At 47.3% G+C, this 22,267-nt stretch overlaps 1 protein-coding gene across 1 annotated transcript; it reads right to left on the bottom strand.

Moving 5' to 3' along the window:
• Positions 1-982: 982 nt before the first annotated feature.
• On the bottom strand, positions 983-13,716 carry LOC143989312 (uncharacterized). Its single transcript, XM_077489397.1, has 7 exons — positions 13,657-13,716; positions 9,060-9,174; positions 8,798-8,932; positions 8,586-8,709; positions 8,372-8,469; positions 8,083-8,218; positions 983-3,345 (listed from the first exon to the last, which is right to left on the bottom strand). The coding sequence occupies exons 2-7, from the start codon at positions 9,153-9,155 to the stop codon at positions 1,871-1,873; spliced, it is 2,064 nt and encodes a 687-aa protein (XP_077345523.1). The 5' UTR covers positions 9,156-9,174; positions 13,657-13,716; the 3' UTR covers positions 983-1,870.
• Positions 13,717-22,267: the final 8,551 nt, after the last annotated feature.

The raw sequence follows: 22,267 nt of genomic DNA, 5'->3' as shown, positions 1-22,267 counted from the left end.
TGGAGCGATGCGGAAACGCCGCGAATCCGCGGCGGGTTCCCGCATCGCATGCCTCCCGGCGGCAGTTCACACTGCCCTATGCGAACTGCTGGGAGTGTCAGTGAAATGTTACTGACACCCCCAGATCAGTTCGCATATCGCAGTGCGATCTGCAAACTCGGATCGCATGGTGTGAACACCCATGCGATCCGATTCTGCTGCGGGCCAAAAAAAGGGTCCCGTGCGAATTTGCGGCGGGTGCGGCGGGTGTGGCGGGTGCGGCGGGTGCGGCGAATGGCTGAACTCGAATCGCACAGAGATCGGATGTGATTTGCACTGCAGTGCGGTGCGAATCACATTCGTTCTCATAAACCGCTGCAATGTGAACCCAGCCTTAGTGACACTGGCGACGGGGGGTGATCACGGGGTTAAACCTTTATTGGGGGGGTTAGGGGGGTACATTAGAACTAAAGGGGGCTAACCCTAACTGCCCTAACAGTTATTACAGTCACAAATGACACCAATGCAAAAAAAAAAAAAAAAAAAAAAAAAATGACATTGGTGTCACTGTGACTGGGGGGGCAGGGGTAATTGGGGGGGTGATCGGGGGGTAAAGGGGGGGTGTGAGTGTGCCTGGCATGTTCTACTGTGTGTGGGATGTGTTGGTGCAACTCACTGATCCGCTCTCCTCCGTGTCGGAACGAAAAATACCGACACGGAGGAGAGAATACATCACTTCCTCTCCTGTGTTTACATTACAGGAGAGGAAGTGATGTCACCGGGGATTTCCATTCGTCGGGAGCGATCGCGAGGGGGTGGCCATGAATGAATGGCCGTCCCCTCGTCCGGGATCGCTCCCGAACGAAAACCGACCGCCGCAGGCACCGGGCGGGGGCCCGATCGGGCCCCCGACCCGCGGGAGGCAAATCACGTACATGTACGTGCTTATGCCTGCCCGTGCCATTCTGCCGACGTACATCGGCGTGAGGCGGTCGGCAAGTGGTTAAATATATTTTTGGTGGATATTTATTATAGCAGAAAATAAAAAAATAATGCTTTTTTTTTTTTAAATGTACGCCCTTTTTTTGATTATAGCGCAAAAAATAAAAAACGCAGAGGTGATCAAATACCACCAAAAGAAAGCTATATTTGTGGGAAAAACAAGATGTCAATTGTGTTTGGGTACAACATCGCACGACCGCTCAATTGGCAGCTAAAGCGACGTAGTGCCGAATCGCAAAAAGTGCTCTGGTCAGGAAGGGGGTAAATCCTTCCGGGGCTGAAGTGGTTAATGTGAGATCTGGAGTATAAAAAAAAAAAACAAAAAAAAAAAAAACACACACCTCAAATTTCTAAATTTACACTTAAATGCAATAAGACTAAATAAATGTGTTTAAAAAAAATAAAATAATTCCCCTTTTAGACCATTGGGCGGAAGTGGCGTTTGACGTCGCTTCTGTCATTCAAGGTTATGGAGCCGAGTGGGGGCCATCTTTCCCTCACTCGGCTCCAGGCCCGTGACGGGAAAGGAGGAAAATTGTCTCCACCGCTACCGACGACTCTGCTAAGCGGTGGAGACGACCGGAGCGCGGCGGGAGGGGGGGCCCTCTCCCACCCACGATTAAAAATAATCTTGAGGCCGCGGAGACCACTTTTAATCTTAAAGAGGGTTGGCTAATGATTTAAAGGAATTATGCATTTTTAATATTTCACTTTAAGTATTATTACAAGAACTGGGCTCAGATCAACATTCCGAGCTTATGAGCAAGTATAGTGAACCTCCCGTGAATAATAAAATATTTCCCTCTTGTTTCTTCCCTATGAAAGCTCTCTGATGTCTAACAAAGTCAAATTTATGTAAAAAATTAAAAATTTCCCACACTCATAAAATTTACTTCTTTTCTCTGTGAGATCTCTGATGCTTAAGAAGGCTTTTCTTCCATCTAAAACCTTTCCCACATTCAGTGCAGGAATGTGGCATCACCCCGGTGTGCAATATCTGATGTGAATGAAGGTTTGCTTTCTGTGTAAAACATTTCCCACACTCAGTACAGGAGAACGGCTTTTCCCCAGTGTGAACCCTCAGATGTGTAATAAGACCCGATTCGTGCACAAAACATTTCCCACATTTAGGACAGAGATGTTTCATCTCCCTCGCGTGAGATTTCCGATGTTTATTCAGGAGTGATTTGTCCGAAAAACATTTCCCACATTTAGGACAGAGATGTTTCATCTCCCTCGCGTGATATTTCCGATGTTTACTCAGGAGTGATTTGTCCAAAAAACATTTCCCGCACACAGGGCACAAATATGTCTTCTTTTGGGGGTGAGTTCTCTGATGTCTATGAAGACCTGCCTTCTGTGTAAAACATTGCCCACATACAGAACATGAATACGGCTTCTCCCCTGTGTGAGATCTCCGATGTGTAACAAGCAGTGAATTTGATGTAAAACATTTCCCACATTCAGGGCAAGAAGGTGACTTCATGCCCATGTGAGACCTCCAATGTATGACAAGTTCCGATTTATAAAGAAAACATTTCCCGCACTCAGGGCAGGAATTTGGCTTCTCCCTAGCGTGCAATCGCTGATGTCTACAAGGGTGTGATTTCTGTGCGCAACATTTTCTGCACTCAGCACTGGAATATGGCTTCACTCCAGTGTGAGATTTCTGATGTTGAACTAAGTTTGATTCATCTGAAAAACATTTCCCACACTCAGGGCAAAAATACGGCTTTTCGCCTGTGTGCAATCTCTGATGTGTAACAAGGGCTGATTTATGTGAAAAACATTTCCCGCACTCAGGGCAGGAATATGGCTTCTCTCCCGTGTGAGATCTCTGATGAATAACAAGTTTTGATTTTGTTGCAAAACCTTTCCCACACTCAGGGCAGGAATACGGCTTCTCCCCCGTGTGACATCTCTGATGTCTAACAAGTTTTGATTTAGTTGTAAAACATTTCCCACATTCAGGGCAGGAATTTGGCTTCTTGCCCGTGTGAGATCTGCAAGGTATGAAAAGTTCTGATTTATGAATAAAGCATTTCCCGCAGTCAGAACAGGAATGTGGCATCTCACCCGTGTGAGATCTCTGATGTACTGAAAGATTTAATTCAGAGATAAAACTTTCCCCAAATTCAGGACAGGAAAACCTCTCCTTCCCCTGAATTCCAGGATCATCCCTCACAGTACGAGGTTGCTCAGAGTCAGAAGTATTTGATGGTCTATCCACACTGTGAAGTCCACCATTCATAGCTGAGCTCATTGTCTTTTCTCCTGCACAATCTCTTGTGATGTCCTCATCTTCCATTTCACAAACTGGAGATAAAGTGAGACGATCCTTTGAGGGTTTCTTGATGGCGTGTCCTGGAAAAATATAAATAGGTACAAGAAGGTTAGCTCTTTAGGTCAAGATTCCATCTGTCCTAATCAGTTGCGACTTCCCCTCTTTAGGCCTTTGGTCCTCCTAGATAACTTCTAAATTGAGAAAGCCTTGTTAGAAGAGCAGGAACCAATGAGGACTAGGAGGTACATGCAAGGGCGGACTGACAACTTATGGGGCCCCCGGGAAATAGGAGATCATGGGGCCCCCTGTGTCCCTGTCCATACGCAAGCCACACAAAACACCATCTACTTATTGCACTGCGCCCACATTACATATGTTCGTCCCTTCCCCCTTTAGCTACAGTGGCTGCAGCTAAGGATGTACACATGCTACAGCAGGAATTATACCTCCTGTTGCTTTTGGTGGGTGATTGTGACCCATTCAAGTAAATAGGGCCACTCTGCAAACACCTTGCAACTTTGTGCAATGCACAAAGTTGCAGCATGCTAGTGTGGGATCCAAGCGGTTAAAGCAGGTGATGAGGAGGCAATACAAATTTTAACCCCTTTTTTTTTTTGCTGTACTGCACAAGGTTGCAGAGCAGCCCCATTCACTTGAATGGGTTACTCTTGGCAGGCACTACACCGTCTAAGTGTGACAGGGTGTATAATTCCTGCTGCAAATGCAACATGTGTAAACCCCTGGCCACTACAGTTAAAGGGGTGTGGTTGAGGGTGAGAAAAAAAAAAAACAGGGCTCAACTATGAGGTTTTACCACCCCAAACTGTGAATGTAGACAAGCCCTAACTGTCCAGCGCCCCCTATCAGAGTTGGTGTTTAGGGGACACCTGGTATGAGAGCCGAGAGAGGAGGGTCCTGGCATGAGAGCCGAGAGAGGGGGGGGTCCTGGCATGAGAGCCGAGAGAGGGGGGGGGGTCCTGGCATGAGAGCCGAGAGAGGGGGGGGTCCTGGCATGAGAGCCGAGAGAGGGGGGGTCCGGCCCTGGGATGACGGCAGAGAGGAGGGGGGCCCGGCCCTGGGATGACGGCAGAGAGGAGGGGGGCCCGGCCCTGGGATGACGGCAGAGAGGAGGGGGGCCCGGCCCTGGGATGACGGCAGAGAGGAGGGGGGCCCTGGGATGACGGCAGAGAGGAGGGGGGCCCTGGGATGACGGCAGAGAGGAGGGGGGCCCTGGGACTAGAGGCAAGCAGCATCTCTTTGGTTTTGGGGAGTGTTACAGGATATGTGCCGAGGCATACTTTTGGATTGGGATTGGGTAAAGGACTTGTCCAAATAGGGGGATTGGATTTGAAATCTCCCCACACCACCCCACCTTGCAGCACAAGTCCACTGCTCTCCAAAAAGCAACCCCCCACCATCACTTCTCAATGTGTGCATCCTAACCCCCCCCCCCCTTCCTGGTTACTGTGACGGTCACAGTGTGTCCCCCTCCCCTATCAACAAACTATATACACACCGCAGATGACCAGCACAGCTCTTGCAGTGGATGTCTTTCCTTCCACCTCCTGTCTGTGTACATCGGAGCCAAGGAGGAGGATCCTCTGTGAGCTCTGTGTGATGTGTGCAGGCTCAGTGGGGAAAGATACCAGTGTCGGCTGTTAGTGCTAGAGAACGATCGCTGCGTGGGGAACTCAGCACCCTGCAACACATGTGGGGAAGGTGTCCTGACTGAGTGCTCATGCTAGCGTGCCCCTGTCGCACCAGTTACCGGAGCTCAGTGCTGGAACTTGTTACAGCACTGGGCTCCACGATCAACACAGAGTACCAGGAGCCTCTCATGGTGCCCCCTGCTCTACAAACGATCGGACAAAGTCCGATCGGCTCATGTTGTCGGAAAGTTTTAAAGCCCAGCTCTAAAACTTTGTCGGTCGGATATTGCGACGGAAACAGTCCGATGGAGCCCACACACGGTTGGATTATCCAACAACGTGGTCCGATCGGACATTTTCCGTCGGAATGTCCGACCGTGTGTACAAGGGCTAAGAGAATAAAATGTCGGTCATTGTAATACTTTTTTTCACACCGTATTTGCGCAGCGGTCTTACAAGCGCCCTTTTTTTTAAAAAAATTCACTTTTTTGAATAAAAAAATAAGACAATAGTAAAATCAGCTCAATTTTCTTTTGTATTGTGAAAGATAATGTTACGCCGAGTAAATTGATATCCAACATGTCACGCTTCAAAATTGCGCCCGCTCATGGAATAGCATCAAACTTTTACCCTCAAAAATCTCCATAAGCGACATTTAAAAAATTCTACAGGTTACATGTTTTGCGTTACAGAGGAGGTCTAGGCCTAGAATTATTGCTCTCGCTCTACCGATCGCGGCGAAACCTCTCATGTGTGGTTTGACCGCCGTTTTCATATGCGGGCGCTACTCACGTATGTGTTCGCTTCTGTGCGCGAGTTCGTCGGGACGGGGGTTTAAAAAAAATTTTTTTTTTTTTCCTTATTTATTTTACTTGATTTTATTTATTTTTACACTTTTCAAAAAATAAATAATAAATAAATGGATCACTTTTATTCCTATTACAAGGAATGTAAACATCCCTTGTAATAGAAAAAAGCATGACAGGTCCTCTTAAATATCAGATCTGGGATCAAAAAGTCCTCACATCTCATATTTGGACTTAAATGCAATAAAAAAAATAAATGTAATTTGGAAAAATGACATTGAAAGAAAAAAAAAAAAAAAAAAAAAACATTTACCTTTAAGAGGTATGGGCGGAAGTGACGTTTTGACGTTGCTTCCGCCCTCCTATGGTATAGAGACGAGTGGGGGCCATCTTAGCCTCACTCGTCTCCATACCCAGTGATCGATAGGACCCGATCGCCTCCGCCGCTACCGACGGCTCCGGTAAGCGTCGGAGGGTGCGGGAGAGTGGCGGGAGGGGGGGGTGGCACCTCTCCCCCCGCCGATAACGGTGATCTCGTGGCGAACCCGCCGCGGAGACCACCGTTATCACACACAGGACCACCACCTGTAAAGAGGGACATATTGGTTGTGGCAGCAGCTGCTGCCGTTACCGAGATATCCCTCTTAAAAGTACCAACGTACATGTACATGAGGCGGTCCTTAAGTAGTTAAGAACACTTACAGCAGGGATATGCAATTAGCGGACCTCCAGCTGTTGCAGAACTACAATTCCCATGACATGAGGCATAGCAAGACTGACAGCCACAAGCATGACACCCAGTGGACGAGGCATGATGGGACTTGTAGTTTTGCAACAGCTTGGGAGGTCCGCTAATTGCATATCCCTGACTTACAGGATGTAAGGTAATTGACGCTTGTAAAAGAATGCCATCATCCTTGGGGGCTGGCGCCATCCTGGAGGTCCATTAGAAGCTCTGGATGGCTGCTGGATGAAGAGCTGGGACGCCTAGAACGTCCAGGAAGTCTATGCAAACCGTCGTGGACCACATGGGAAGAAATGACATCACAGGAAGAGGCGGGGACCGGATCGTGAGAATGATGTGATGACTGTGCAGGCTACGCGCTCAGAGCACACAGCTCCTTCTACTGGCCTGCTGTACCGAGGAGGTTATCAGCTTAAATGTTAAAAAAAAAAAAAAAAAAAAATTTGTTTTCGTCATGCACATGCCTAGCAAGCGGTCTATTGTCTTTTTATTTTTCGTCTGAATTATCTTTTCCTCAATCTTAAATCTTTTTTATCAAATACTTTTATTTACGGACCTCGAAGGCGAGGACCTTTCAGCATTGTCAAATATTGTTGAATGGTCACATAGCCCGAGACTACATTAGCACTACTTAAGTTTGGTCAAAACAGGCGCCGGTGTTCAAAGCCTGTCCGGATTACCCACTTCAATACCTTATACACCTTCCTGCCCAGACCAATTTTCAGCTTTCAGCGCGGTCACATTTTGAATGACAATTGCGCTGTACCCAAATTACAGTTTTAGCATTTTGTTCCCACAAACAGAGCTTTTTTTCTGGTGGTATTTGATCACCACTGGGGTTTTTATTTTTTGCGCTAAAAATAGAAAAAGACCGAAAGTTGAAAAAAAAGTTTGTTTCTGTTGCAAAACTTTGTACATAAAGTTTTCTCCTTCACTGATGAGGCTGCACTGACGGGCAGCACTGATGGGCACTCATAGGCAGCACTTATCAGGAGGCACTGGCAGGCATCACTGATGGGCACAGAGTGCCATCCCTAATGGGCATTGATTGGCATCCCTGGTGGGCTCTAGTGGGCTTACCTGGAGGTCATGGGTGGGCTGCACTTATAATCAATCAGTGCAGACCCCCCTGTCAAGAGAGTAGCCGATTGACTCTCCTCTATTCGCGGCTGTCAGTGCGAGTTGAGGAACAGCCCATACGCGTCTTTTCCTGTTTACACCATGATCAGCTGTGATTGGACACAGCTGATCACATGGTAAAGAGCCTACGTCATAGGCTCTTTATCTCAATCAAAGATGCGGCATCTCAGACTGGTACTCCACCGATCGCCATACTGCACGCCCCGACAATCGCCGGTTATCCTGCTGGACGTTATATGACGCCCAGTCAGGATAACAGAACCACTTTCCGGTCATCATTTTGCTATATGGCAGACTGGAAGTAGTTAAAAAATCGAATTAGAGTATCTTGGTTGATGTAGCTATTGTCAAAGACTCTTCCTGTATCTTGAAAGCGTGAGAAGTTTTGTAAAATGTTCTGTGGGTCGTGTATTTTTATATGATTTATAATTATTTTTATATGTCACAATGCCATGACAAGAATATATTCTGGCTCACCTGTGCTGATCTCTGTAGGAGTGTCCTCCTCTTCAAATGTCCTTGTCATTCCAGCCTCCTCCATATATTGCTGATCATCCCTCCCATACGTCTCTTCTACTTCATCCTCAACTTTTATGTCCATCAGATCTTCACCCTAAACCAACAGAATGGCAGAAAATAACATCTGTAACATAGAAGTATTTATGATGTGAGATCACATAGAAAAGATCATCTTGTAGAGTCCACACATCGTCTCCACATGTCAGAGTTCAATCACTTTATGTTCCAGACCCTCAACTCCACCTACCTGTTCATGGTGAGGTATGGTGTGATCTTCCTGTGTGGAATCCCGGGAATACAGAGGACGGGGACATCTCTCTGGTGGGTTCCCATTACTGGATCCATCTGTAGGAAACACACACACTGACTGAATACATTGTTTCTATGTGTTTATCAGATGATGGGGGATCTAGGTGGAGCCTCCGTACTGCTCTCTCCTTTACAATAAAGTCTCCTCTTACCCGGTGATGTGAGGGGCGGCTGATTGTCCATCATGACGTCCTTGTAGAGATCCTTGTGTTCTTCTAAATACTCCCACTCCTCCATGGAGAAATAGACAGTGACATCCTGACACCTTATAGGAACCTGACACACACAATGATACAGTCACCATCCAGACACATCCCTTGTCTGTTACTAGATAATGTCCCAGAATTCCCAGAATCCTCCTCACCTCTCCTGTCAGCAGCTCCATCATCTTCTTGGTGACTTCTAAAATCTTCTCCATTTTGTGTCTCTCAGGTTTTAGGGAGTCACATGGAGGCACTGTGATGGTCATATGATCTCCAGACTTCAGAAGAGGAAATCTCTGTATTGGAAAACCAATAGGAATATCACGTTAGGATCCCAGAATCCTCCTCACCTCTCTGGTCAGGTCTGTGTTTTATTATTAGAGATAATAGTGATGTCATGTGACCTCCCAGAATCCTCCTCACCTCTCCGGTCAGCAAGTAGATGATCTCCAGGGTGAGGTTTAGTACCCTCTCAGACACGTGACTCCGGTCCTCCTCCATCCTCATTGATGTGGTCATGTGATCTGTACAGTTTTCTCTGTAGACAGATAGTTGAGAATTTTAGAATGGTGATAAGGTGTCATATGGAGGCCCCAAGATGACCAGCTTACTGCTTGTAAAATGAATAGTCTTTATTGGTCTTTCATAATAGAATCACAAAGAGCTTTCTTCAGCAACAGTAATGCAAACAGTTCACAATCCCGATATAACAAAGACCATACAACATGGCTCACCGCCAGTCTGTTAGTCCCACACTGGGGTTCAGGGTTCCCACTTGTTTTAGGGTACAAGACAATCTGCAGGACTTCAGCAAAACCAGGGTCTCAGTCTGCAGAGAGGTCACTCCCTCACAGCTGTGAACCCCTCCACACTCCCTCCCAGACGCCTGCTCCTTCCTTCCTGCTGCTTTTCAAGACTCCTCTTGCACGTGGCTTAAAGTGGTTGTAAAGGCTCAGGGTTTTCTACCTTCATGCATTCTATGCATGAATGTAAAAAACCTGTTTGTAGCAGTCCCTCCAGTCCCCCCCCCCAATACTTACCTGAGCCCCCTTGCGATCCTGCAATGTGCACAACAGCTGTATCCCCATAGGGGGTAGCAAGGATCTGGGCCCCCCTCCCCTTGTTAAAGAGGTCTTCCAGATTCTGATATGACCCCCGCCTGCAAACCCCAACAACCACTGCTCAGGGTTGTTGGTAAAAGGCCCTTGTCCCCATCAACCTGGGGACAAGGTACTTGGGGGGGGGGGCCTCCTGCCCTAAAGCCCCTTACAATGTGGTTTTGTATGGATTTGGGGGGACGACGACACCATTTTGTTTTCTGAATTTTTAATTGCCGGCTATTCCTTTGTTTACACCGGACTCTGCAGCACAAAGTCGGTTCTCTTGTATATATATATCCCATAACCACAGGAAGTGACACACATGCAGGGGAAACATGTCACATAGTAAAATAGCCCCTTACATGAATCAGTCCAATATTTAATCCTTTTGCTGCCAGTTTGTACATCAAACAGACCTGACAGTGTGGGGGTTGCACACACCATGGGTGGCCACGTGTGTATTGATGACAAGCCAACTGCCGGCTGTCTGTCAGATGGAAGCAGTGCAGCAGCTGGGAAGACACCCGATTGCTTCCAAAACACCCCCAGTATTGCCGCCCTTCTGCAGATCCCCTGACCTTCCCTTCTGGGTTCACGGGCTTCGGCTCTCCCACGCATGCAGGGAGCATTCGAGAGGTGGTGAGGAGACGTTGTATCGGATCCACCCAACCAGCCTTAAGCCTTTGAACTCCATGCTGCACACAGTTGTGGGATGCTTGCAGAGTGTCGCCTTTCATTTGAATGGGTCAGTCAGTGGGTGCTATTCCCTGCTGAAAGCAACATGGGGTATAACTGCAGCCGCAGCATGTGAACATGCCCAGCTGCTGCCTCTATAGCTAAAACATGGCAGTAAAACCACAGCTCAACAGCAGGGTTTTACTGCACCTCTACCGCTAGTGTGAACGATTAAATGTTTTAATAAATGTAAAAAAATATTTTTTACATTCATAAGTCATTTTAATACATTTTAATATATATATATATACACACACACACACACACACACACACACATACATGTATGTTTGAGCTGCTTACGCCTATGCCCCTTATCCGTCCTCTCCTCCCATTACTAGCTGATCTCAGACCCCCTCTTATAATGTGGTGTGGGGTTATCCATCCTCTCCTCCCATTACTAACTGATCTCAGACCCCCCTCTTATAATGTGAGGGTGGGGTTATTCATCCTCTCCTCCCATTACTAGTTGATCTCAGACCCTCTCTTATAATGTGGGGTGGGGTTGTCCATCTTCTCCTCCCATTACTAACTGATCTCAGACCCTCTCTTATAATGTGGGGTGGGGTTATCCGATCTTTCCTCTAAAGCTGCAACTAACGATTAATTTGTCTGTCGACTAATCTATCGATTATTTTTTCGATTAGTCAACGACTATCCGATTATTTTTTTAATTTTTATTTTTTAATGAATCTAGTGTTTTTTTTTTGATTATTGAGTATTGGCAGGGCAGAGTATTGCATTGGCTGGCAGAGTATTGCATTGGCTGGCAGAGTATTGCATTGGCATGGCAGAGTATTGGCATGGTAGAGTATTGCATTGGCTGGCAGAGTATTGGCAGGGCAGAGTATTGCATTGGCTGGCAGAGTATCGGGCAGGGCAGAGTATTGCATTGGCTGGCAGAGTATCGGGCAGGGCAGAGTATTGAATTGGCTGGCAGAGTATCGGGCTGGCAGAGTATTGCATTGGCTGGCAGAGTATCCGATTATTATTTTTTTTATGAATCTAGTGTTTTTTTTTGATTAGCTAATTAATCCTTTGGATAACCTTGAGAGTATTGTATTGCAGAGTATTATATTGTATTGCAGAGTATTGGCGGGGCAGAGTATTGCATTGGCTGGCAGAGTATTGGCATGGCAGAGTATTGCATTGGCTGGCAGAGTATTGGCATGGCAGAGTATTGCATTGGCTGGCAGAGTATTGGCAGGGCAGAGTATTGCATTGGCTGGCAGAGTATTGGCAGGGCAGAGTATTGCATTGGCATGGCAGAGTATTGCATTGGATGGCAGAGTATTGCATTGGATGGCAGAGTACTGCATTGGCTGGCAGAGTATTGGCAGGGTATGGAGGGATGGCTGCTTCCATCCGACCTCTCCCCTCCACTGCACAGATCAGTACAGAGAGGGGAGAGAGAAACCGGCGTCATGTCACGACGCCGGTTTGTTTACATTGTAAACGCCTGGGTGTAGAAAGATGGCCGCTGCTTTGGAGCTAGGCCGAAGCCGCGGCCTCTCCTAAGGCCGAGACAGCGGAGCGCTCCGCGGATCGCGGCATGTGCGCACGGATCACGGATCGGTGACGATCCATTGCACCCCTAGGGACGGCGGCACGGAGGGGGAGAAGAGAGGGGGGCGGCAGAACGGAGAGGGAGAAGAGAGGGGGACGGCGGCATGGAGGGCAGCGGTAGATACTAAGCACTGCCACCACTGTGACGCATCGACGCCCTGCACGCACGTCGACGTATTTTCTTAGTCGACGTAGTCGATTACGTCGACGCGTCGTGGCAGCTCTACTTTCCTCCCATTACTAGCTGATCTCGGACCCCCTCTTATAATGTGGGGTGGGATTATCCTCCTCTTCTCCCATTACTAACCGATCTCAGACCCTCTCTTATAATGTGGGGTGGGGTTATCCGTCCTCTCCTCCCATTACTAGCTGATCTCAGACCCTCTCTTATAATGTGGGGTGGGGTTATTCGATCTCTCCTCCCATTACTAGCTGATCTCGGACCCCCTCTTATAGTGTGGGGTGGGGTTATTCATCCTCTCCTCCCCTTACTAGCTGATCTCAGACCCCCTCTTATAATGTGGGGTGGGGTTATTCATCCTCTCCTCCCATTACTAGCTGATATCAGACTCTCTCTTATAATGTGGGGTGGGGTTATCCGATCTCTCCTCCCATTACTAGCTGATCTCAGACCCCCTCTTAGAATGTGGGGTGGGATTATCCGTCCTCTCCTCCCATTACTAACCGATCTCAGACCCCCTCTCAGAGTTATCCACCTACAGTATTTGTTCATTATTGCCTGATGTCAGATGGGGTTATCCAGCCCCCTCCCCCCCACACACTATTATTGGCTGATGTGAGGCTGCTGACCAGAGTTAAAGCCTGCAGGGGACATTTTATCTTACTGGCTCCAATAATGGAACTCACTATGGGGCTTATTTTGCTTCCACCCCTCTTATCTAGTTTGCTGCATCAAGCTGAAACAGCATACTCATCCACCCCGGTGCATCTACTGCTGCCCTGCAGTGATCTGCCCATCCCCCACAGCACACCGATTCCTGCATCACTATCATTCTTTTTTTTTTTAACGTCGTCAGGGGCTGCTTGTCTGTCCCTGCAGCCCCTCCCCTGATATCACACACTGCGCATGTGCAGTTTGGTGTAAATATCCCTGAAGCCTCCTGAGAGCCGTGATGTGACGCAGGTGGCTGGGACTACATCATCATCATCATCGTCGTCGTCACCTTGGTGAGAAGTTTGGAAATCCCGGGGGCCGGCTACACAAAAAATGAATTCTATAAAATCTGTGATTGTGTGAAAGGGGTTATGGGGGAAGACAATTTAAAAAAAAAAGGGGGGGGGGGAGAACTGGGTGAAGGTCAGCTTTAAGAGACCACAAATTCACCCTAGATTCAAATCCTGGAAATTGGGGTCAAATTTGAGTCCAACCCAAATCTGTATCTCATCCCTCGTTACAAGAGATGGCTAAGGTGAGGAGGTGACACATCTCCAAAATGAAGAGAATGTTCTGACCCCGAAGGGGGTTAATCTAGGTCTCCACACTATATATGTGTGTATCATCATCTGCTGGAGATAAAAGACATCACGGTGACTATGGAGGAAGAGGACGGACATGACGGGGGGATTACTGTGTGTAAATAGAAAATAAGATCTTATTACCTCCTCTAATACCACTTCCAGCAATGTCTTCTGTCTACTTCCTCCAGCTTCACCGTTCACCTGGAACTTCCTATTTATACCTGACATCACTTCCTGTCTGTACCGACATTACTTCCTGTCTGTCTTCCATAGAAACTTCCTGTCTGGGTAAACACGAGATCACCATCTTGTGGAGTTCAGAGGAACTGCAGCTCTGCAAAACATCTCATAGTGTGAACACAGTCTTGTTCTGTGTATATACAGTATATATTTAACCCTTTCATGACTAAGCCTATTTTTGATATTTGGTGTTTACAAGTTAAATTCCATATTTTTTGCTAGAAAATTACTTGGAACCCCCAAACATTATATATATATAGAGAGAGAGAGAGAGAGAGAGAGAGAGAGAGAGAGAGAGATTTTTTTTTTAGCAGAGACTCTAGAGAATAAAACGGCGATTGTTGCAATATTTTATGTCACACGGTATTTGCACAGCAGTGTTTTAACGCAACTTTTTGGGAAAAGGGACACTTTCAAGAATTAAAAAAAAACAAAACAGTAAAATTAGCCCATTTTTTTGCATAATGTGAATGATAATGTTATGCTGAGTAAATAGATACCAAACATGTCACGCTTTATAATTGCACGCACTCGTGGAATGTCGACAAACTATGGTACATAAAAACCTCAATAGGCGGCACTTTAAAAAAAAATTCCGGTTACTAGGTTAGAGTTACAGAGGAGGTCTAGTGCTAGATTTATTGCTCTCAGTCTGGCGATCGCAGCGATACATCACATGTGTGATTTGAACACCGTTTACATATGCGGGCGCGACTTCCGTATGCGTTTTCTTTGCTTCGCAAGCTTTTTTTTCTTATTTATTTTAAAATTAATAAATATTGTTTAATAAATTGTTTTTAAAAAAAATATATAAATTTTGATCACTTTTATTGCTGTCACAGGGAATGTAAACATCCCTTGTGACAGTAATAGGTGGTGACAGGTACTCTTTATGGAGGGATCGGGGGTCTAAAAGCTAATTCCTGCAGGTTTTGTGACTCTTGGATCCCGGCAAATCTTTGCACAGATTTGCTGGGGACAATTTTTTTTTTTTTAAGGCATGGCGTTTCCGCTATGGTCAGCAGGCTCAGAATGGCTAAAAGGGATCTTTCCATTAGCCAGCACCCTCACTATAAAAGGAAGAGATCAGGTTTAGTATTATTAGTGGGGTACATCAAGGTTCAGAGTTATAAGTTGGGTACCCCAGAGATCAGTGTTGTTGGTGCTGTACCCCAAGAATCAGTGTTACTTGTGGAGTACCCCAAGGTTCAGTGTTATTAGTGGTGTACCCCAAGAATCAGTGTTATTGGTGGGTTACCCCAAGGTTCAGTGTTACTAGTGGTGTACCCCAAGGTTCAGTGTTACTAGTGGTGTACCCCAAGGTTCAGTGCTTTTAGTGGTGTACCCCAAGAATCAGTGTTATTGGTGGGTTACCCCAAGGTTCAGTGTTACTAGTGGTGTACCCCAAGGTTCAGTGTTACTAGTGGTGTACCCCAAGGTTCAGTGTTACTAGTGGTGTACCCCAAGGTTCAGTGCTTTTAGTGGTGTACCCCAAGGTTCAGTGTTGTTAGTCGTGTACACCGAGGTTTAACCACTTGCTGACCACGCTGTAGCCGTCATTCAGTCGTCAATAGATGTCCTCCCATAACTTGCCCCCTCAAGCGCATCCTGCGCACCCCATGACCACTGTATCCTTCAGCCACAGCTGATCAAAGCTCGGGGTAAAGGGCCAATCTCAGCAGCCCTTTACCATGTGATCATCTGTGTCCAATCACAGCTGATCATATGTAAATGAACTTGTCGGTTATCAGCATTTCTTTCCGCACACGCAGTGTCTGTGGTAGGAAAGGAGAGCTGTTAACCAGGAAAGCTGTCAGGACATCGTTCACACGGATAATCAGGGCACTGATCATCACTGCAGCCCCATTAGTGAGCCTATCAGTAAAGAAGAATAATTAGTTATTTGCAAAAAAAATTTGTTTGTTTAGAAAAACATTGAAAAAACTCAGTGGTGATTAAATACCACCAAAAAAGCTCTATTTTTGTGAAAAAAATTATAAAAATGTCATATAGGTACAGTGTTGCATGACCATGCAATTGTCATCCAAAGTGCGACAGTGCTGCAAGCTTAAATTTGGCCTGGACAGTGAAAGTGCCCAGTAGGCACTAGGCAAGTGGTTAATGTTCTTAGTGGGTTACCCCAAAGTTCAGTGCTATTAGTTGTGTACCCCAAAGTTTAGTGTTGGGATCCTTACTCTTTAATCAATTTATAAATGATATAGAGCTTGGGATTAAAAGTACCATTTCTGTCTTTGCAGATGACACCAAGCAAAGCAGTGGAATAATATCCTTACAGGGTGTCTCCAATTTACAAGCCAACCTTAATGCACTATATAGCTGGAGAAGTCAATGATGGAGAAGGATCTGGGTGTTCTGGTAGATCAGAGACTTATTAATAGCATGCAATGCCTAACTGCAGTTTCTAAAATGAGCAAAATTCTTACTTGTATAAAAGAAGAAGGGACTGCTATGAGACATATTATCTGTAGAAGTCATTAGTAAGACCTCATCTGGAATGTGCAGTTCAATTTTGGGCACCAGTTCACAAAAGGATATCGGGGAACTGGAGAAAGTTCCCGAGAAGAGCAACCAAACTGATAAGAGGCATGGAGGAACTCAGCTATGAGGAAAGATTAGAGGAACTGAATTTATTCTCTCTTGACAAGAAGAGACTAAGGGGGATATGATTAACAGTCTGTGTTGAGGGTCTTCTCCCGGGTATCCCATAGGCTCCTGAATAGGGATGAGCCGAACACCCCCCGGTTCGGTTCGCACCAGAACTTTCGAACGGACCCCAAATTCGTACGAATGTTAGAACCCCATTGAAGTCTATGGGACTCGAACGTTCGAAATTAAAAGTGCTAATTTTAACGGCTAATATGCAAGATACTGTCCTAAAAAGGGTTTGGGGACCTGGCTCCTGCCCCAGGGGACATGGGTCAATGCCTAAAATGTTTTTAAAAATGGCCGTTTTGGCGGGAGCACTGATTTTAATGACGATTAAAGTGGGAAAAAAAGTGAAATATTCCTTTAAATATGGTGCCTGGGGGGTGTCTGTAGTATGCCTGTGAAGTGCCACGTGTTTCCCGTGTTTAGAACAGTCCCTGCACAAAATGACATTAAACAGAAATAACACCATTTAAAGCTGCTTGCGGTTTTAATGTTATATCTGGTTCCTGCAATATGGTTGAAAATCATTGAGAAAAATGGCATGGGTAGCCCTCCCTGCCCATTACCAGCCCCTTTTGGTCTTGTACGCATATTAAGGGGAACCCCGTACCCATATTAAAAAAAGGAAATGCGTTTGGCCCCCAGGCCCTATATACTCAGAACAGCAGTATACAGGCGGTGCAAACAAGACAGGGACTGTGTAGGTTTGTTGTGTTAAGTTGAATCTGTTTGTAATTTTCAACTGGTACATTTTTAAAGTGTAGCTCCAGTCAAAAAAACTATTTTTAAGCTTTTTGGAAAACATAGGGAAGGGTTATCACCCCTGTATAATTTTTTTTTTTGCCGTCCGTCTTTTTTCATCTCACTCCCTGTTGTCTCCTTCCATTTGCAAGTAGGAGACATTTAGGAGACGTTTAGTAGGAGAAGTTTGTAAGTTGGATGTTTGAAAGTAGGGACCTGCCCTATATGCTCTGCAGAAATGTGGGCCTAAGGTGTTGGTGTTGCCACAACACTGTAAGCTCTCAAAGTGACTCTTGGTGGGCGCTGGAGCGCCCTGCTGTGAACGATTATATCAAGAATTGTAATTACATGCCATTGTTGAACAGTGGTAGAAAAATTTACCTTTGGTGGTTGTGGTGCTGGTGCCACAACACTATAAGTCCTCACCGTTACTCTGGGTGGGCACAGGAAGGGGCCCTCCTGTGAAATATTATATCAAGAATTGTAATTACATGTCCCTGTTAAACAGGGGCAGAAAAATTGGGCCTTAGGCACTGGTGCTGGTGCCACCACACTGCAACCTCTTCCATATACTCTAGTTTTATTGCAGAAATTAGCCCTGCTGCAAAGCATTGCATCAAAAATTGTAATTAAACGCCCCTGTTAAACAGGGGCAGAAAAATTGGGCTGATGGTACTGGTGCTGGTGCCACGACACTGCAACCTCTCCCATATACTCTTGTTTTATTGCAGGAATTAGCCCTGCTGCAAAGCATTGCATTAAAAATTGTAATTAAACGCCCCTGTTAAACAGGGGCAGAAAAATTGGGCCTTAGGCACTGGTGCTGGTGCCACGACACTGCCACCTCTCCCATATACTCTTGTTTTATTGCAGGAATTAGCCCTGCTGCAAAGCATTGCATCAAAAATTGTAATTAAACGCCCCTGTTAAACAGGGGCAGAAAAATTGGGCTGATGGCATCACCCAGAACCAGAAATGTTCTTCCAACATATCAGCGGAGGAGGAAGAGGATAGACAATCAACATAACAGGACAGTCACTCAGCATCAGCATAGGCAGTCTTGAAGGGATGTGATATTTCAAAAAAAATTATTACATCAGCTTCAGGTGCTTGGTAGCTGTGGGTTATCCAAGACTGATTTATCTTGATGAAGGTCAGTCGATCAACTGATTCGGTGGACAGGCGCACCCTGTGATCAGTAACAAAGCCACCAGCAGCACTGAAGGGGCGTTCCGAAAGAACGCTGGATGCAGGACAGGCCAGTAGCTCAATTGCATACTGTGCAAGCTCTGGCCAGTGATCCATCCTCAAGACCCAGTAAGCCAGAGGATTTTCGGTGGGAATGGTGTCCAAGTCTGACCTTGCCCCTAGGTATTCCTGCACCATGTAAATCAGACGCTGGCGATGGTTGCTGGAACCGATCATACCTTGGGGCTGCGGACTAAAAAATTGTCTGAAAGCATCAGTCAGACGGCCACCTTCTCCACCGCTCCTTCTGACCGATGCCTCAGCAACACGTTGTCCAGGACCAGGAGTTTGTAACCTCCCAGTCTCTGGGAACGCGTTGCACAGACCTTTCTGCAAGGCTTCCCGGAGATGTCTCATCCTCTGCTCCCTCTGCGATGGCAAGATAAGGTCGGCAACCTTACCCTTGTACCGTGGATCAAGGAGAGTGGCCAGCCAGTAACGGTCCCTCTCCTTGATCCGAAGAATACGAGGATCCTTCCGCAGGCTTTGCAGGATCAGGGAGGCCATGCAGCGGTTAGCTGAGGCATTCGGTCCGGAGTCCTCTGGGTCACTAAGGACAACATGATCCGCAGCTACCTCCTCCCAGCCACGTACAGGTCCACGTGTTTTTTGGGACTGTAAATCATCCCTACAAGACTGCTGCTGCTGCTGATGCTGAGTGCCAGCCTCCACCTCCATGCTGACACAATCATCCTCCTCCTCCTCTTCCTCCTCCTCATCCTCTTCCTGTGTGATGGGTGGGACAGCAGGAACACTGTCTGGATAAAGGGGGCCTTGAGAGGCAAGGAAGTCCTCTTCTTCCTGCCTCTGTTCTGCCTCAAGTGCCCTGTCCATTATTCCAAGCAGCGTATGCTCCAAGAGGTGGACAAGAGGTACAGTGTCACTGATGCATGCACTGTCACTGCTCACCATCCTTGTGGCCTCCTGAAACGGTGACAGGACAGTGCATGCATCCCTGATCATGCCCCACTGGCGTGGTGAGAAAAAAACCCTGACCCTGTCCTGGTGCGGTAGTCGCACATGTTCTCATTGATGGCCCTCTGCTGCGTGTGCAGCCGCTTGACATTTGTAGGACTTAAGCCCTCCTAAATACGTATCCATAACCTTCCACCCATGACCGGCACCCCCCTCAAAAATCTGATACCCACCTTTAACAAACCACGGACAAGGTATGGAGTAAATGGCCAACTGGCCTTAATTTATTAACAAAAATATATATTTTAATAAAATACCATAAATAACTTTCAACTGTAAACATTCCCAGCCTTTAAACGGGTCATGGGTACCAGCATAACAACACACTGGTCACTGTGAATGACTTCCCACTTTTTGACCTCTTGACCTCCAGACGGAATCCCCTGTTTTGGAGGCTATACCCAAACCATCGCAGTGACCTACCCCTTTTTAACCCTTCCAGGTTAACCCCTCTTAACCTGAAAGTACATTAACCACCCCCATCCCATGGATGGGTACAACAGTCTTTTCTACCGGAAACCTCCCCCTTCCTACTCAAAAATTCCCAAGCGCCGCCACAGCCTGAAAGGTGGTAAAACCTTACCCTTGCAGGCACCTCCACACACGCAGCCCTCGCTGGATGCCCTCCTGTAGGCCCAAGGCCCACAGATCCGTCCCCACCTCATTCAAATGCACACCATCACTCCTCAAATAAGGCCAGGTGTCTATTTCCAGCTCTCTGTGCCTAACGGCAAGGCCCCCGTTTATAATGAAGAATCTGCTGACCTCTTTGTTCACCTTCACCCTTGCCCGATCCACCTTCTTATCCGATAGAGCCCATCTCCATGACATCCTGCCCACCATGTCGGACCAGACCAGAACCATGTTAGGATATGCAGATTTCAAACGCAAGAAGTTGCATTTGATATCCCTAATGAGATCTTTAATGGACCTAACCCCCATGTCATTCCCTCCCACATGCAAAAGCAACACATCTGGAGGCCTGTCTAGGCGAGAAAACCTGTGAACTTCGCCCAGCACTCTGTTCCATCTCATGCCAGGGACCCCGATCCAGCGAACCTGTGCCTCCTGCCTGGGTATGCGATGTTGTCTGCCGTTCGGCCGAATATCAGCTCTCTTCGCACTCCAAAAAACGTAGGAATGGCCCAGGATCCACACCAGGCCCACACCAGAACCTGCAGATAGAAAACGGATTAACATACCGCAACCAACAACAATAACCCCACCTACCCCCAAATAAAGGTGTACAACTCCCCTCTTTACACCAACCATTGCGGGCGGACATACAACTTAAACCTGTCTGAACCCACCACCCGATTCTCCTCATAGCCTCATCACTCAAACCCGCCCTGGATGCTTCCGTAGCCGCCCCAATCCTAAAGTAGTGAGAGGAAAAATTCTTCGGGTCAAAACCCGCTTCCACCACACATTTTTTAAAAACAGCGATAAACTGAAACTTGGAAAGATAAGAGTCATCCAAGTGCAATAAAAAAGGGGCCTGCCACCTGCGGTCGCATGGTAAAAGACTTTTCCACCGCCCTCACCGGGCAGATATTGAATTCCCCGATCCTCGCCACCTCCACTTGTAGCCCCCGACCCGTTTGATCAGTCTTGGACTGCCGTACCCGGATTCTAACTGAGTCATGATCGATCTCCACGTCCTCCCTTGCCAATCCCCCTGCCGCCCGTTTCGACGGGCTGACCAGCTCACTGATCCTAAACACCCCAAAGAAGGCCAGAGTGAATGCCACCCGGAACAGCGCCAGTTCATAAACCAAATTACAAACCTCCCCCACTGCTCGGCACAAACCTCGGAGGAGGTCAAAAGAGACAGGACGTCTCCTGTCCTTCTTCTTGTGCGCCCTCCGGTATCCTTTGATCGCTTGTCTTAACCAGAATTCCTTAGTATGGTCCCGCTGCCCTTGCCATTTAAATAGAAATGCCAGCCCAGCCAGTTTACGGTCAATCAAAGCCGCCGAAACCCCCTTTTCCATAGCCCCGCTAAGAAAATAAAACACTGCCTGAGCCATGCCCGCATCTCCCGGGGCCATGCCGATCGCTTCCAGGCAAGCCGACCAGTCCTGCCAAACCCTCGAGTAGGCGCCCCACGTAGCCTTACTCACAGACTGCTGGATCCATAGAGCCACTATTCCAGAGCTATGGCCCACAGGCCCTTGGGGCATTTCGATCCCTTGACGCTCCGCCTCCGGTGCCAGTCCCCGAAATCTGTCCCACTGAAAACGAGACAGAGCATCAGCAACCGTGTTGTCCACCCCCGGTAAATGTACAGCATAGAGGATAGAATTTACCTGCAAACACCGTAGCACTAGATGCCGCAAAAGCTTGACAACCGGCCCAGAGGCCGCCATCAGCCGATTGACCACCTGCACCACTCCCAGGTTGTCGCAGTTAAACCTCACCTTCTTGTTACGGAATGACTCTCCCCAAATCTCAACTGCCACCACAATAGGAAACAGCTCCAAAAGAACCAGGTTCTTCAGCAGTCCTGCCTCTGCCCACTCCAACGGCCAGCGAGCCGCACACCATTGGCCTTTGAAGAAGGCCCGAAACCCGTGGACCCAGCCGCATCTGTGAAGAGTTCCAGATCACAGTTACTGATGGGCCCAGACATCCAAAGGGCCCGTCCGTTAAATGACTCCAAGAACCCTTGCCACACCCTCAGGTCCTCCTGGAGGTCCCGATTGAGTGTCACAAAATGGGTTGGAGCACAAATGCCCGCCGTAGCGGCTGCCAGCCGGCGGCAAAACACCCACCCCATCGGCATAATCCGGCAGGCAAAGTTCAGCTTCCCTAGTAACGATTGCAACCGACGTAGTTGCAACTTACGCAATCCAACCGTCCTGCGTATTTCCTCCTG

Source organism: Lithobates pipiens, unplaced genomic scaffold, assembly GCF_037356315.1.
Source record: "Lithobates pipiens isolate NorthernLeopardFrog02 unplaced genomic scaffold, aLitPip1_a1.2 Scaffold_18, whole genome shotgun sequence".
Classification (NCBI taxonomy): Eukaryota; Metazoa; Chordata; class Amphibia; order Anura; family Ranidae; genus Lithobates; species Lithobates pipiens.
This window is presented reverse-complemented; position numbering and strand designations above follow the sequence as displayed.